The sequence below is a fragment of the Myodes glareolus genome, chromosome 25 (assembly GCF_982192425.1).
Source record: "Myodes glareolus chromosome 25, mMyoGla1.1, whole genome shotgun sequence".
Lineage (NCBI taxonomy): Eukaryota > Metazoa > Chordata > Mammalia > Rodentia > Cricetidae > Myodes > Myodes glareolus.
Window position 1 is genome coordinate 27,180,990 of NC_142050.1, and position 16,703 is coordinate 27,197,692.

The 16,703-nt window shown below is 55.5% G+C and overlaps 1 protein-coding gene across 2 annotated transcripts in view; it reads left to right on the top strand.

Moving 5' to 3' along the window:
* Positions 1–16,703, top strand: part of Flnc (filamin C) — a 28,746-nt gene that overhangs the window by 2,038 nt on the left and 10,005 nt on the right. For both annotated transcript variants that reach the window (XM_087901883.1, XM_087901884.1), the window contains exons 2-28: positions 3,637–3,885; positions 5,348–5,445; positions 5,570–5,720; positions 5,810–5,928; positions 6,048–6,125; positions 6,305–6,467; positions 6,634–6,834; positions 8,111–8,248; positions 8,605–8,731; positions 8,886–9,022; positions 9,418–9,611; positions 9,708–9,821; positions 10,405–10,548; positions 10,778–10,901; positions 11,039–11,199; positions 11,467–11,557; positions 11,656–11,825; positions 12,007–12,124; positions 12,207–12,469; positions 12,773–13,370; positions 13,948–14,121; positions 14,227–14,389; positions 14,653–14,813; positions 15,419–15,586; positions 15,671–15,794; positions 16,249–16,405; positions 16,481–16,670. In XM_087901883.1, coding sequence (XP_087758009.1) covers positions 3,637–3,885; positions 5,348–5,445; positions 5,570–5,720; positions 5,810–5,928; positions 6,048–6,125; positions 6,305–6,467; positions 6,634–6,834; positions 8,111–8,248; positions 8,605–8,731; positions 8,886–9,022; positions 9,418–9,611; positions 9,708–9,821; positions 10,405–10,548; positions 10,778–10,901; positions 11,039–11,199; positions 11,467–11,557; positions 11,656–11,825; positions 12,007–12,124; positions 12,207–12,469; positions 12,773–13,370; positions 13,948–14,121; positions 14,227–14,389; positions 14,653–14,813; positions 15,419–15,586; positions 15,671–15,794; positions 16,249–16,405; positions 16,481–16,670 — 4,575 coding nt within the window. The remainder of the gene's footprint in view (positions 1–3,636; positions 3,886–5,347; positions 5,446–5,569; positions 5,721–5,809; positions 5,929–6,047; positions 6,126–6,304; positions 6,468–6,633; positions 6,835–8,110; positions 8,249–8,604; positions 8,732–8,885; positions 9,023–9,417; positions 9,612–9,707; positions 9,822–10,404; positions 10,549–10,777; positions 10,902–11,038; positions 11,200–11,466; positions 11,558–11,655; positions 11,826–12,006; positions 12,125–12,206; positions 12,470–12,772; positions 13,371–13,947; positions 14,122–14,226; positions 14,390–14,652; positions 14,814–15,418; positions 15,587–15,670; positions 15,795–16,248; positions 16,406–16,480; positions 16,671–16,703) is intronic.

Genomic DNA, 16,703 nt, shown 5'->3' on the forward strand with positions numbered 1-16,703 from the left:
CCCTCCTCCACCCCCATCACATCGGAACTTGAGAGACTGTACTGATTGTCCCAGGTGGGGTCTCAGGGGGAAAGTCTGCAGCCTCTGTAAGACATTATAGGAAACGGCTCAGCCTCCCTTCCCTGCTGGCTGCGGGGGCGGTGGGCCCCTCTCCAGGCCTCATCCTTCCCCTGCGCACCTCTCCCCTCCCCCTCACCACGGCGGTGCCTGGTTCCAGCCCCCTTGGCTCTGCAGCGGAGGGGCCAGCCCAGAGTAGAGGGGGAAGAAACGAGCGCTAGTTTGGGGGCGGGAGGGAAACTCCAGGGTTCCCGCTGAGAGGAAGGGGAATTGTGCCCTGTTTGGGCCAAGTGGCTCACCCTGTGCTGATGAGATAAGCCGTCAGCAATTCAGCGGCTGAGCTGGAGTTTGGGCTGAGGCTGGAGGGAAGGGGTACAAACACCAGACAGCGCGATCCCTAGGAGATGGAAAGAGAATACCGCAAGGGGGAGGGACTCATCCTACTTCTTCTGGCTCCCCATTCTATCTAGACTGGGAAGGGGTCTCCCGCCAGATACTATCTCAAGACCGAATGAAGGTCTGGGCACCTGAGGGTGGAAGTTCTCAGAGACTCCTCACTTCTCACTAGAAGGGAAGTTGGGGCTTGGAAAGGTTGCTGACAGCTGAGTTCACCTGGAAGAAGAGTTCTAGGCCTGGCTGGGGTTGAAGAGCTAGTTGCCCTTCTTACCCCCGGCGCGGGGTGCAACCCCCACCACCCTCAGTCCCTCCAAACAAAGAGGCCTATGAGGCAGCTCTGTCCCGCAGCTGTTCTCCAGTTGCTATTCCTTCGCTTAGAGCCAATAGCCGAGGGAGGGGCTGGAAGGGACAGCAGCTGTCCCAGCCCCTCCCTTGGCCAACTCTGTCTCCTCCCCTCTATTCTAGGCAAGGGGTGGGGGTCACAAACTAGCTGTCTGGCCCCTCCCACCCCTTGGGGTTAAATCCCCCCCCCACCCTAGACAGGCAGCGACTTGGTGGGATGCTGTGCGGGAAGGAGCCTGGCTTGAACTGTTCCACCACCCTCTCCCCTGCCTGGCCTCCTAAGAGGGTGGAAGGAGAGGAAGGTCATAGCACTCAGGGTGGAACTCTGGGTCTGCTACCCCGCCCCCTCCTGCCCCAAGCTGGGGACCACTTGCTGTCTGGCTCAGGGCCAGTTGCTAGGGAGAAACCGCTCTTTGCAGCAAACATGAATGACCCCCCTCCAGCTCCACCCCCTCCCAACACTGCCGCTTCAAGGTCTCCCTCCCAGGGGTCTGGCTTCAGTTTGCAAATAAGCCTTCTGGGTCTGGGAGCCTGACTTGGGCGTGGGCAGCTGTGAGAGCGGCTGGGGGTACCCGGGTGTCCCGTCTGTGTGAAAGTGTTGTGAGCGCGTGTTTGAGAGAGAGTGTAGGAGAACACCGGGAGGCCGTGTGTCATGGAATCTGAGAGCTGCCAAACCATTGTGCTGCAGCGAAGCCAGGGGAAAGGGGCGGGCGGCAGAGTTGCTGGGGAAGGAAGAATGAATCAGTGACATTGGGGCCTGCGGGTGGGGGTGGGGCCAATAGATTCCTCTGCCCTGGGGGGCAGGTGGGAGAGGAATGGAGGATGACAGAGGCTCCCCAGGCTCTTGTCCCCTAGCAAGCTCCCCAAGATCTGAGGAAAGGAGAACAGGAAATGATGTGTAAGGGGGAGCCTCCTGTCTCTCCCTCTTGTCTCTCAGGAACCTCAGTAAACAAAACTGAGTCTTCTGTCCCTGTTTGCATCCTACAAGCAGGGCACAGGGAAGCTGATTTCAGACCTCCGTTTCCCTATACAAATAAGATGGATTCCAAAATCTATAGTCCACCAAACTCCAAAGTATTTCCTGAGAGTTGAGGCCACGGGTGTGATATTTCCCCTGCCTCCTGTGAAATACCCTTAACCCTCAGCATTCGACAACATGACTTCCAAGGTTTGGCTGAGCATGTATTGTATCCCTTCTCTCCCCCAGACCTGTCTGTTACAGAAGCCCTTTCAGCCTGCAGATCAGACTAGAGGCAGGCTTGATCTGGTCCTGCTCAGCTTTAACTTAAGCTTTCAAAATAGTCATCCACTTTTCCTGAGACACTGAAAGTTCGAGCTCCACTGTAGAAACAAAATCCCGGGAGATGGCTAGGTTGGTAAAGCACTTGGGATGCAAGTCTGAGGGCCTGAGTTCAGATCCCCAGTGCCCATGTAAAAAGCTGGCACACCTGGAATCCCAACACTGGGAGGCGGAGAGAAAAGAAAAGAATCCTCGGGGATGCCTGACCAGCCAGTCTGGCTAAACTGCTGAGCTTCAGGTTCATACAGAGGTTCTATCTGAAAATGAGGTGGGGAATGATTGAAGAAGACACCTGACATCAATTTCTGTTATACACACACACACTTGTGTGTATATATGTGTGTGTACACACACACATATATATACATTGTCGCATATACACATACACACTCACATATATACATACATACCCTCACATATACACACATACACTCACACACATATACAAATATACATTCACACACATATACACACACTCGCATGTATATACACACACATATATATACATATTACCCTCACATATACACATCCACATGTATACACACATATATACATACTCACACACATGTATATCCACACACATATACACATAATACCCTCACATTCTCACATATACACACTACACACATATATACACACACTCACATATATACACACATATACACACTCACATATACAAACATATACTCACACACATATATACACACATTCACATGTATATACACACATATACACATACATACACTCACATATACACACAAACACAAATACACACACATGATAAAATTCAAGTTCTATAGTGAAGGAAGCTAGAACAAAAAGGAGAAAAATGTCCCAATCGATCCCATTTATATAAAACTAAACAGCAGACAGAAGGTCGGGGTGTGACAGGCAGGAGGGAGGATCACGGAAAGTTATGTATGAGAAAATTTGAGGAGTGATGGTTATATTTATTATTTTTATTTTATGCCAACGGTTTTGCGAGTATGCCTGATTGTCAGAGCTTATCAGATTATATTCTCTAATATGTGCAGCCTGGGTGTCAATCAAACGATTCAAACATGGGGCCTCGGGATGTGGCTTTGCTGGTAGAGTGCTCCCCTGACATACCTGAGACCCTGAGTTGATCCTAGTGCTGTGTAAACCAGATGTGGTGCTTGTACCTATGATGTCGCAGCTCAGAAGTAGAGGCTGGAGGAGCAGAATTCAAGGCTCTCCAGTCCAGGCTGGACTCAGGGCAAAACCGGTTAGGGCACTTGCTTAGATGCCAGGGAGACTGGCCCAGTGCTGGGGACGGTCTTGGGGTAGAGGAAGGAGTGCCAAAGAGGGAAGCAGCCCGTTTCTGAAGATGAGACCAGAAGGCATCTGGTGAGGTTCACAGGAGTGAACGAAGGGGAAGGTAGGCCGAGAAGATAGGTCCCAGAGGGAGGAGGACTCTCACCCTGCCGCTCGCTCAAGCTGCTGCTCCTGGGCACTGTCGGAGATGGAGGGTACCACCACGGGGTGCCTCTCTGAGCTGGCTTGTCCCCTTCGCTCTGCAGACAGCAAGGCCATCGTGGATGGGAACCTGAAGCTGATCCTGGGCCTGATCTGGACACTGATCCTTCACTACTCCATTTCCATGCCCATGTGGGAGGATGAAGATGATGAGGATGCCCGCAAACAAACACCCAAACAGCGGCTGCTTGGCTGGATCCAGAACAAGGTGCCCCAGCTGCCCATCACCAACTTTAATCGAGACTGGCAGGATGGCAAGGCTCTGGGTGCCCTGGTGGACAACTGTGCCCCTGGTGAGTAAACCAACGCGCCCCCCGCCCCGTGCGGCAGTTAGTCCAGTAGCAGAGTGGGAGACCACCTGGAGATGCTGTCATGACGTCCCCCAAGGAATCGGGACCACCCGTGGGGTTTGCGCCGCTTCCAACTGGGATCAAGGTTAGCTGGTGACTGGGCTAGATTCGATAGGAGCAAGAAAAGGATTCTAACCAATCATTTTATAGGCAAGCCTAGAAGTCCAGAGAGGACTAGTGACTTATCCAGAAACACCCTCCAGAAGTGACCTCAGAGCCAGGGCCTGTTTGGTCACGTGAACACCACTCCATTGCTCCAGCAGAAAGAAAGGAGATAGGTGGGACTTACAGCAAGACATCCCAAGCTGGATACAGAAAAGACTCTTTGTATGACGGTTGAGATGGCTTTGAGAGAAGGGTGAGGTCCAGGATGGTGTCATTGTGTTATCCAATGGCAGGTGACCCTGGCCTGCCCTTCTGGTGAGGTCCGAGCAGATCAGAGCCCTTAGAGAACTGAGCTGTACAGACCAGAGCCCCACCCAACAACCAGCTCCTTCCTGTCATCTACCGTGGGGCAGTTGGCCTGGGGAGCTTCAGCTCCTTGGGGGAATCCTCCCCCGCCCTGGGGTCAGCTGGGGAGCAGGGGTGGGAGGCGGGGGCATGCAGCCTGGGAAGCATTCCCAGCTGCTGAGCCATTGCCCAAAGCTGGTGTGGCTGCCAGCAGTGAGCTCAGCTGTCCCAGCCAGTCACGGATTCTAGCTTGAGTAGCCCCTTTCTCGCTGGTGTTATCAGACCATCTATCTCTGTCTTGAACCAAGCTGCTCCCCGACCCCCACAACCAGCCCTTCACAGGGTGGTCTGGGACTCCCTGAGCATTCTACCTGATGGAAGGCTTGGCTCTTGATGGCCATGCAGAGGAATCCATCTTCCAGCAGCTGCTTCAATGCCTCAGTTTCCCCAACAGGCAGTTGAAAAGGGAGAGATAACTATCGTATCTCTAAGCTATCCTTATTCTTAAGACTAGTATGGGACAGCTTAGAGAGGTGGAACTTCTAGGCCCCTGTGGAAAGCTGCATCATGGGACTATGGAGGACGGGGCCCTCACCTCTTGCCCATCCTTAGGCAGCTGGCATGAAGTGGATGAAGTGGAAGGGTCCTTGGTTGGGGTTTGGTGCCCAGGGTCTCTGCTAGGTCTTGGGTTAACAGGAGGCTGGCTGGCAGGGCTGGTGCCAGGCTGCGTCATCAGGGAAGAGAAAGGATGCATTGTTGGTGCTAGCAAGGACTGCTATGCCTTGACACGGTGATGGCTTGCAACGTCAGAGGATAGCGGGACTCTGGCTGGGGAAGGGCCTAGAGCTGGCTGGGAAGGATGTGAAGCCGTGAACTCTGGGATTGTTGGCCAAACGAACGCTCTGTGCTGGCTCCGTGGTTTACTCTGTTAAACGTACTTCCACCATCTCTCTAGGTCTCTGTCCGGACTGGGAAGCCTGGGACCCCAATCAGCCTGTTCAGAATGCCAGAGAGGCCATGCAGCAAGCAGATGACTGGCTCGGAGTGCCCCAGGTACACTGGCAGATGGGCGTAGTGGGGGATAGGATGGAGGGGTGATGGGAAGGTAAGGATACCTGGCCAGGAAGCAGGTGGAACTGGGAGGGCACTGTGCCATCATCATTTCTCCTTACGGCAGGTGATTGCCCCTGAAGAAATCGTGGACCCCAATGTGGATGAGCATTCTGTCATGACCTACTTGTCCCAGTTTCCTAAGGCCAAGCTCAAACCTGGTGCCCCTGTTCGCTCTAAGCAGCTGAACCCCAAGAAAGCCATTGCCTATGGGCCGGGTATGTGTTGAGTCCTAATAGCTGTCCCACGGCAGCATCTGGGAAGCTGTAGGATCTTTGAGTGACCTGGGTTCTGCTTCGGCCCGCAGGCATCGAGCCCCAGGGCAACACTGTGCTGCAGCCAGCCCACTTCACTGTGCAGACAGTAGATGCTGGTATGGGCGAGGTGCTGGTCTACATCGAGGACCCTGAAGGGCACACGGAGGAGGTAGAGTGAAGCGCTGGGGGTGAGGGGATTGGAGCCAGGGGCTACTAGAGGAGTCCAGGACCTGTGGCATCAGTAAGGGTGACAGTCATGTCACTTCCAATCTTTTTCCTTCCCAATAGGCCAAAGTGGTTCCCAACAATGACAAGGACCGCACATACGCCGTCTCCTATGTGCCCAAGGTTGCTGGGCTACACAAGGTATCTCCCAGAAGGCCCTCCTGCTCTCCTGCCCTCCTGGATGTCCACGCTGTTGCTATCACTACTGTCCCTCTTGGCCCACACCCCACCCCCACTGCCAACCTCTCACCCTCATTTCGCCTCTCCACTCCCTCAGAACTAGTGTCCCCTAAGCTAACCTTGGACCCCCCTTGCCCCAGGTGACCGTGCTCTTTGCTGGCCAGAACATCGAACGTAGCCCCTTTGAGGTGAACGTGGGCATGGCTCTTGGAGATGCCAACAAGGTCTCAGCCCGTGGCCCTGGCCTGGAACCTGTGGGTAATGTGGCCAACAAACCCACGTATTTTGACATCTATACTGCAGGTGTGTGTTAGCCACGGCGGGTTGAGTGGCAGCCTCTGAGAGCATGTGGTTGCGGGACTGAACTGGCTGAGACAGGGGCATAGGTGGTAGTGGGGTAGTTTCGGGATGAGGGAGCCTGATCAGATGTGTGTGTCTAGAGTGGGCACTGACGGCCTGTCCTTTGCAGGGGCTGGCAGTGGCGATGTGGCCGTGGTGATCGTGGACCCACAAGGGCGGCGGGATACAGTAGAGGTGACCCTGGAGGACAAGGGCGACAACACATTCCGCTGCACGTACAGGCCTGTGATGGAGGGACCGCACACGGTGCACGTGGCCTTTGCTGGTGCCCCCATCACCCGAAGTCCTTTCCCTGTCCACGTGGCAGAAGGTGAGTGCGCTTCACCTCACCGAAGCCAGACGCAGAAAGCTTCAGTTCTGAGAACTTACGAGAAATGGGGCACTTCCTCCACAGGGGTGGAGGTGGGGGCGGCAGCTAGGGCGGGCTTGAGGAATATGGGAGCAGCTAGGTGGGGCTCAGAGGGAGCTGTCTTTCTCATCCCTCCACCCCAAGAAGGCTGGTTTGGGTAAGGGAAGGGTCGGAGATTGCATGAAAAGAGACCAGAACATGGGCAACACTGGAGGGTTGGGAGACGAGGGCGGGGGCTGAATTGGCAGAGCACACATCCCGTGCTCTCAAGGCCCTCTGTTGATGATCCCGCCCCCGACCAGTTCTCTCCCTGTACTCAGTGCCCTTGCTGCCGCCCACCCCCTCTGTGCCCATCATCCACCAGGCCAAGAGAGTGACGCCACGTTAGTACTCGCCAGTGGAGGTGTGGCCAGGCATGGACATAGCCGACTGGCCTCACCTGTGCTTGTGGCATGCCCACACGGTGTGGATTGCTCCCATGCCATGGCGCTCTGTGACAGGCTGGAGTCCCATGCCAGTGCCTGTGTTCTCTGGCAGGTCTATTTTCTTCTCCTGTTTGCCTGGTAGTTTCCATCGTAAGACTTGCGATCTGCCCCACTGTCTCTCAGCGTGCCCTGCCTGACCCCAGCTGCTGAGCCACTGCCTGTGTTCTGTGGCGGGGTCTGAGTTCTGTGCATCTAGCTGTGTTCTCGTCTCCAGCGAGTCGAGAGTATGTGTCGCTGTCAGTTTTGCGGTGGCCCGTGAGCTCCGTGTCATTTCCTGTATTGTAGCAGGCTGCTTTCCATGCGTTGCCCATGAGCGGTGGAAAGGCGTAATGCTACATGGAAAATTTCTTGTTCCATGGTGGTGCTGGATGTTTTGTGGCATGCCACCGTTTGTGAGACCGATATGGTGGTACCCAGAAGGCCTGGGCTATAAGTAGAAGGCCTTAGGTGTGGGTAGAATCTTCCTTGTCTCTGAACCCACTCAGTGCAGACTCTGCCACGTCTTTGTCTCAAATGGCTCTGGGAAAAAGGCCCTGACCTGGGCCTGCACCAGATCCCTGCCCAGCACCTAGCCTTGCTCCCAGAAGTCCCGGTTCTGTGGTGGACACAGAAAGCATGGGGCAGGATTGCATGAGGTCATGCCTAGTTGCTGGGAAGGATCACGAGATCCATGAACAGTTAGTGACAAGAAGCTTGGCCTTTGTCTGGGGCCCTTCACACCCAATCCTTCCTTCTGTTTCTTCCTCCTGCAGCCTGCAATCCCAATGCCTGCCGTGCCTCTGGGCGAGGCTTGCAGCCCAAAGGCGTCCGTGTGAAAGAGGTGGCTGACTTCAAGGTGTTCACTAAGGGTGCTGGCAGCGGAGAACTCAAAGTCACTGTCAAGGGGCCAAGTGAGTGCCAGGGACCAGGGCTGGGGGACTGGACAGTAGTTCTGACAGTCAATGATAGCCAGCACACCCAACCCCATCCTGAGATTCCAGAGACATAGTGACCAGAGGCACTATGGACTCTCCTCTCTGCCTGTTTCCCAGTCTGCAAATTGGAGCTGGTTTTCTCTACCATGTGTGCTATCCTGGGCTGCTGTGCTCAGGGATGGCACACGGTCCCAATATTAGTTTCACTCTGCCTACTATTGGCATCTCCCTTACATAGGCCTAGGTCCCAAGGACTCCTGGTGTGTGTGGGGGACTAAAAACCTGGGACTCCCAGACTTTTGACCCGTACTCCCTGGCCCCTATTTCCTCAGAGGGCACAGAGGAGCCCGTGAAAGTGCGGGAGGCGGGGGACGGTGTGTTCGAGTGCGAGTACTATCCTGTGGTACCTGGGAAGTATGTGGTGACCATCACGTGGGGTGGCTATGCCATTCCCCGCAGGTAAGCATAACACCCCGTCCCTGTCGGGTCTTCCCGTGGGTGGCATTGGTCGCAAGGAAAGGAGGTCACTCCCTGCAGATCTGAAGGAGGGGAAGAGGGTAGCTCTGATTGGGTACTTCCTAGCATTGATGCCAAGTCCTTCCTCTTCCTATAGTCCTTTTGAGGTCCAGGTGAGCCCAGAGGCCGGAACCCAGAAAGTGCGGGCGTGGGGTCCTGGTTTGGAGACTGGCCAGGTGGGCAAGTCAGCTGACTTTGTGGTGGAAGCCATTGGCACGGAAGTAGGGACGCTGGGTAAGTGGCTGGGTGGCAGAAGAGGTGTGACATAAAGGATTGGTACTGAGGAGTGGGGGCAGAGTGTGAAAATGTTGAAGGACTGGCTGGAGAGATGGCTCAGAGGTTAAGAGCACTGCCTGTTCTTCCAAAGGTCCTGAGTTCAATTCCCAGCAACCACATGGTGGCTCACAACCATCTCATAATGGGGTCTGGTGCCCTCTTCTGGCCTGCGGGTATACACACAGACAGAATATTGTATACATACTAAATAAATATTTTAAAAAAATGTTGAAGGACATCAGGGCAACTAGGCAACTATAGACAGGGGACATAAAGGTAACCGGGGTGGGGGCAGAAGGAAACATGGGGGACCTGCCTTAGGGGCCTCTCTGACCCTTCCCACCTCTCCGCAGGCTTCTCCATCGAGGGGCCCTCACAAGCCAAGATAGAGTGTGACGACAAGGGTGACGGCTCCTGTGACGTGCGGTACTGGCCCACCGAGCCTGGGGAATACGCTGTGCATGTCATCTGTGATGACGAGGACATCCGTGACTCACCCTTCATTGCCCATATCCAACCAGCCCCACCAGACTGCTTCCCGGACAAGGTGGGGTCCTGGCTCCCACACTCTGGCTGGACTGGGCTCCGGTGCACTGGTCCTCCCCCTTTCCCCAACCCCACCCTCCACTCTTGCCCCACACAGGTGAAAGCCTTTGGACCCGGCCTGGAGCCTACGGGCTGCATCGTGGACAAGCCGGCTGAGTTCACCATTGATGCCCGTGCTGCTGGCAAGGGAGATCTGAAGCTCTATGCCCAGGTGGGACATTTGCTGTCCCCACAGTGCCCCACTGCCACACATAGGGGCCTCCAGAAGGGAGGCTGTAACATCACAGAAAGGCAGGATTGAGTCTCACGTAGCCATAGTTCTATGGAAAAATAAAACCGTGTTTTCTTACTGATAAAAATTCTAAAAGCATATTATCCCAAATTCATTTTTGAATCAATAAGATGATTTCATCAAATATGACATTGGTTTCAAGTCAGTGTCCACTGACCCCCTGAAGGTCTTGAGGCTCCAAGGAGACAGCTGTTCTTTAAAAGGCTTGTTAATCAATTTTAGGAACATTGATTTAGCCCAGCCTCTCCCTGACTAATGTATAAGCTAAACATAAGCTGGGAAGCAGGCCACACAGGTGGCCTCATGCCAAGTCTTTTGGCTCCCAGGCCACCAAAATACGTGGTAGTAGACTCAGGACCTGGTATCAGTGGCTGGGTCTTGGAGTGGGTGTGTAGATACTGAATGGGAACGGAGCAGAGAGTGCCTGATCCAGCAGAGGGTGCACCGAGAGACCGTGTGGCTGCTTCTGCCCTTATGAACATTGCTTGCCTGGTGCCCACAGGATGCAGATGGCTGCCCCATCGACATCAAGGTGATCCCCAATGGTGATGGCACCTTCCGCTGCTCCTACGTGCCCACCAAGCCCATTAAGCATACCATCATCGTCTCCTGGGGAGGTGTCAACGTGCCCAAGAGCCCCTTCAGGGTATGCCTACCAATTCTGCCCCTTGCACGCTGCCAGGGGTCCCAGGGGCGTGGGGGCCCCATGTAGCAGATATTGCTGTCATGAACCCTCTGCACATTTTCCTGCCTCAAAGCCCTAACAAAGAGACTAAGACTGGTCCAGCTGAGGCTGGGGAGGGGAGGTGCCGGGAAAGGTTAGCCCAAATATCAAGCAAAAAGGAGTACCCTGAGCATCAAACCCCTGTCCACAGGTGAATGTGGGAGAGGGCAGCCATCCTGAGCGGGTAAAGGTATACGGCCCCGGAGTAGAGAAGACAGGCCTTAAGGCCAACGAACCCACCTATTTCACAGTGGACTGCAGTGAAGCCGGACAAGGTGCGCAACTCCCTTGGGGATGTGTTCTGGGTGGGGAGGGCTCCCATCTGCCGGAACCAGTCGCCTGGTGCAATTCCAGGAGACTCCAATGTGAGGCGCCCTTGAGTCTCACAGCCCCTGCCCTTCATCCCTCTCAGGCGATGTGAGCATTGGCATCAAGTGTGCACCTGGGGTGGTGGGGCCTGTGGAAGCTGACATCGACTTTGACATCATCAAGAACGACAATGACACCTTCACAGTCAAGTATACACCCCCGGGGGCTGGCCACTACACCATCATGGTGCTGTTTGCCAACCAGGTACGGCAACCCTCAGCTGCTGGAGGCCGTGGGCTTGCATGGCAAAGGTCTGGGAAGGCGGCTGGAAATGAGCTGTTCCCGGGGCAGAAGGCACAGCTACCCAGAGGCTGTGGAGTCCTTTGTGTGTGTGTGTGCACTGTGCCCCAGACAACACGGGAGGTGCCTTTAAAGGTTGCCTTTGCTCTCAGTGGGTCCCTGAGCTTCCTGAGCAGCAGCTAGCTCAATACTGTGCCCTGGAAAACCTGATCAAGACTTTTCCACATCCAGGAGATCCCTGCCAGTCCCTTCCACATCAAGGTGGACCCATCCCATGATGCCAGCAAGGTCAAGGCTGAGGGCCCCGGGCTGAGTCGCACAGGTAGATGTCTGGGCAAGGATGGGGCTGGTGTGAGTTGGGGCTGTGGTTAATTGGTTTCCAGGCCCCCATGACCATATCTTGGGGGGGGGGGCTTCCAGGTGTGGAAGTTGGAAAGCCGACTCACTTCACGGTGCTGACCAAGGGAGCCGGCAAGGCCAAGCTGGATGTGCACTTTGCTGGGGCAGCCAAGGGCGAGGCCGTGCGAGACTTTGAAATTATTGACAACCATGACTACTCATACACTGTCAAGTACACTGCTGTGCAGCAGGTAGGTCTCGGCCCCCCCATGCTGTCCCCTGTGCTGCTGATGGGGTCTGAATGTGAGCTCCTGCACATCAGACCCCTTCTGGGTCCTTGGCCCTTCCCTCTGGATCAGTGAGCTGCGGAGTCCCTGGAGCTGTTACTAGGTTATATCTAAGCCACTCCGTTCTTTCTCTTGTACCCAACAGGGCAACATGGCAGTAACAGTGACCTACGGTGGGGATCCAGTCCCCAAAAGTCCCTTTGTGGTGAATGTAGCACCCCCACTGGACCTCAGCAAGGTCAAAGTTCAAGGCCTTAATAGCAGTAAGTGAAGAGCCACCCTGGGATCGCAGGGTATGGGTGAGTGGCTTGAGTCTCTGCTCATGGTGTCCCTTGCCTCATGCAGAGGTGGCCGTGGGCCAGGAACAGGCCTTCTCAGTGAACACAAGAGGGGCTGGTGGTCAGGGTCAACTAGATGTGAGGATGACCTCACCCTCCCGACGACCTATCCCCTGCAAACTGGAGCCTGGGGGTGGAGCAGAAGCCCAGGCTGTGCGCTACATGCCCCCTGAAGAGGGACCTTACAAAGTGGACATCACCTACGATGGTCACCCAGTACCTGGCAGTCCCTTTGCTGTGGAAGGCGTCCTGCCCCCTGATCCCTCCAAGGTAAATACATAGGAGCTGGTGGGATCCAGGAGTTGGGGGCCGGTAGAAAATATGGGTGAGTTAGCTATCGGCAGAGATCAAAAGGACATGCGTGCCTGGAGCAGGTGCATCCAGGGCCGGGACCATCCTTTATGCAGGACTGGTCTCAGAGCCTGGCCTTGGAATCAGACCTGATCCACTGTTGTGTCGTCTCTGCCTCAGTGTCCCCTCCTGGAGTCGTGAAGACTCTGTGGTAGCTGCTACCACTCGAGGTCACAGCTAGGTCACAGCTGCAGAGTCTGACGGGTGTGCTTATCTTCCTAGGTCTGCGCCTATGGCCCTGGTCTCAAGGGCGGGCTTGTAGGCACTCCTGCCCCATTCTCCATTGACACCAAAGGGGCTGGCACGGGAGGCCTGGGGCTGACTGTTGAGGGCCCCTGCGAAGCCAAGATCGAATGCCAGGACAATGGCGACGGATCCTGTGCTGTCAGCTACCTGCCCACAGAGCCAGGCGAGTACACCATCAATATCCTGTTTGCTGAAGCCCACATCCCTGGCTCACCCTTCAAGGCCACCATCCAGCCTGTGTTCGACCCAAGCAAGGTGAGGGCCAGTGGGCCGGGCCTGGAGCGTGGCAAGGCTGGAGAGGCAGCCACCTTCACTGTGGACTGCTCGGAAGCGGGCGAGGCCGAGCTGACCATTGAGATCCTGTCCGATGCTGGCGTCAAAGCCGAGGTGCTGATCCACAACAACGCGGATGGCACCTACCACATCACCTACAGCCCTGCCTTCCCGGGCACCTACACCATCACCATCAAGTATGGCGGCCACCCCATACCCAAGTTCCCCACCCGTGTCCACGTGCAGCCTGCAGTTGATACCAGTGGCATCAAGGTCTCCGGGCCTGGTGTGGAGCCACATGGTAAGAGAGGAGCAGCCCACAGTGCCACGTTATGGGACGAGGTCAGGAAGGAGGGAGGAGAGCTGGGGGATGAACAAATGGAGGTTTTGGGGGCTCAACACCCCAGAAAAGGAGCGAGGGGGTTCAACAGGGCATGAAGATTATTAGTCTCTGCTCTTGTGACAAAAATGGCATCCACCCCTGGGCACTTTTCTGGTAAGATCTTTGAACTCGTCCATTTAAGGCATCTGAGACCCAATAAAGCCGAGACTACATAAAACGGCACAGCGGGAAAGCTGTGTTGTGGTGGGTGGCAAGAATCGGGGGTAGTTACCTGAGCCGGCTGCTTGCAAGAGAGCCGGACTCCTCTGGAATAAGCTGAGCCAAGGCAAGACGGACACAGTACTCAGCCTGGCGGGGCACCAGCCAGGGCAGAGGGTGGCGCTAAACGGTGAAGGGGGCAGAGGCAGAAGGTGTGAGGAAAGGCCTGAGCCTCACGGGGTGCAGAGAGGAGGCTAGGCTCGACCTGGAAGACAGCTGTGGAGTGAGGGATGAGGAAGGGGCAGCATGAAGGCTGAGTCTGGCTCCCTGGATCTAGGTGTCCTGCGGGAGGTGACCACTGAGTTTACTGTGGATGCGAGGTCTCTAACAGCCACGGGTGGCAACCACGTGACGGCTCGTGTGCTCAACCCCTCGGGGGCTAAGACAGACACCTATGTGACAGACAATGGGGATGGCACCTACCGAGTGCAGTACACCGCCTATGAAGAAGGTGAGGAGTTTGTAGGAGTGGGGCTGGATCATGGCATGCTGGGGGTGGGGGTGGGGCAGGGAGGAGGGTCTGCTGTCCCCGACTGACCCTGTGACCGGCTTCCAGGGGTGCATTTGGTGGAGGTGCTGTATGACGAAGTAGCTGTGCCCAAGAGCCCCTTCCGAGTGGGTGTGACCGAGGGCTGTGACCCCACCCGAGTCCGGGCCTTTGGGCCAGGCCTGGAGGGTGGCTTGGTCAACAAGGCCAACCGCTTCACCGTGGAAACCAGGTATCTTTCTCTTTGCCTCACCCTGACCCGAACTCGTGTCCATCTTGACCCCTACTGCTCGCCCTGCCCATTTGCTCCCGTCACCCACTCTATTCTATTTCAGGGGTGACCAGGGATCATTCTCCCTGCATTCCCACAGCTCATGCGGTCCCTCTCTCCAGTACTGGGCCCCAGCCGCCTGCCCACTTTGTTCCTCCCTGACCCCCAGACCCTTCCATACCTTTCCTTGGCTCTAGCACAGCTGACAGAGTGTTCTTTTATAGGGGTGCTGGCACAGGGGGCCTTGGCCTCGCCATTGAGGGCCCCTCTGAAGCCAAGATGTCCTGCAAGGACAACAAGGATGGCAGCTGCACGGTGGAGTACATCCCCTTCACCCCGGGAGACTACGATGTCAACATCACCTTCGGGGGACAGCCCATCCCAGGTGGGCAAAGAGGCTGGGGTCACCAGGAAAACTGGGCGGAGAGGGGGATGTGGAGATTGGCGGAGGGCAGAAGCAGGTGTGAGGTGCTGTGGATGCGATAGCTCTCCAGTTCATTCCCAGAGGCCTTCCTCGCCTGTAGCCCCAGACCCTGCTCGCGTAGGTCCGCTCCCTAGATTTGCTGTCCTAGACGGACGCTTGGGTGTGTTGAATCATCTTCCGTTATTAGAGGAACTGTGTCTGCTGAAACCAGACACTGTTTTCTCCCGATTGGATTTTGCATAACCTCTTCATATTTCAGCCACAGTGTCAGAAACAGAAGTTGTTTTTTAAAATATTCCATTTTTTTTCACATTTTAATGATTTAGCAGGGTTTTCTTCCTGGGCTGAGCCCAAGTAAGTGAGGTTTTTGCCAGCCTCAGTCTGCAGTCAAATTTGCCTACTCTTGGTTTTTTGTTTCTTAGCAAGTTCCAAACTGCTTTCCCGTGTTGGTCCGTTGTCCCTGTGGGCCTCAGTAGCAGGTCACCTCCATCTTGGATTCTCAGAACAGGGAGACAGACTTTCCCGGGCAGTGGGTTAACACCATCTCCTCCTCCTCTTCCTCCCAGGAAGCCCATTCCGAGTTCCTGTGAAGGATGTGGTGGACCCTGGGAAGGTGAAGTGCTCAGGACCAGGGTTAGGGACCGGTGTCAGGGCTCGAGTACCTCAGACCTTCACAGTGGACTGCAGTCAAGCTGGCCGGGCCCCTCTGCAGGTGGCCGTGCTGGGCCCTACAGGTACAGAACGTCTGGGGTAAGAGACAGAAGGGAAGTGAGGTTCCAGGAGGCCCTCTTGACCCCACCCCTCTCCCCTGTGTCCAGGTGTGGCTGAGCCTGTCGAGGTGCGGGACAACAGCGACGGCACGCACACTGTCCACTACACGCCTGCCACTGATGGGCCCTATACAGTAGCTGTGAAGTATGCTGACCAAGAGGTGCCACGCAGGTGAGGCCCAGCCTCGGGCAATCCATACTGAGCTCTAGAGAGCTTTCCCTGGGGCCACATCTTCAGGGCTAGGACTTGGACAGAGTCCCCGTTATTTGTCCGAACCTCCTTCCTGGGGCTACCTCATCCTGCTCCACTCCACTTCTCTGCCCTGAAGATACTATCACCCCAGGAACTTTGATACCAAATCAACATCTAGGAAAAAAGCCACAGAAAGCCTAGGTACTTGCCTCTTTAGATAAATAACAGCATCTCCTTTGGAGAAAAAAAACTGTTCAGACTGTGTTAAAAGGGTCCTTCAGAGACCTTCTCCAAGACTCAGAATGTCACTTGGGACCCGGAACCAGCCCCTCCACGCCACCCTTGCAGAGTTGTTCCTCCTTGCCCATAGGTGGGAAGGCTCCCAATCCTAAGCTCCAACCCCCTGCTGACCGTCCTTTCCTTGTTTTTCAAGCCCTTTCAAGATCAAAGTGCTTCCAGCCCATGATGCTAGCAAGGTGCGGGCCAGTGGCCCTGGCCTCAACGCCTCCGGCATCCCTGCCAGTCTGCCAGTGGAGTTCACCATCGATGCTCGGGATGCAGGGGAAGGGCTACTCACTGTCCAGATCCTGGTGAGTCTAAGCACAGCCCCCTTTCCAGCCGGCCTCTGTGGACATAGGCAGACTTGACCTCTCTTTCTCCCCTAGGACCCTGAGGGCAAACCCAAGAAGGCCAACATCCGAGACAATGGGGATGGCACATACACTGTGTCCTACCTACCAGACATGAGTGGCCGATACACCATCACCATCAAGTATGGCGGTGACGAGATCCCTTACTCGCCCTTCCGCATTCACGCCCTGCCTACAGGGGATGCCAGCAAGTGCCTTGTTACAGGTGAGCACCAGTTCTGCATCCCTTCTCACCAAC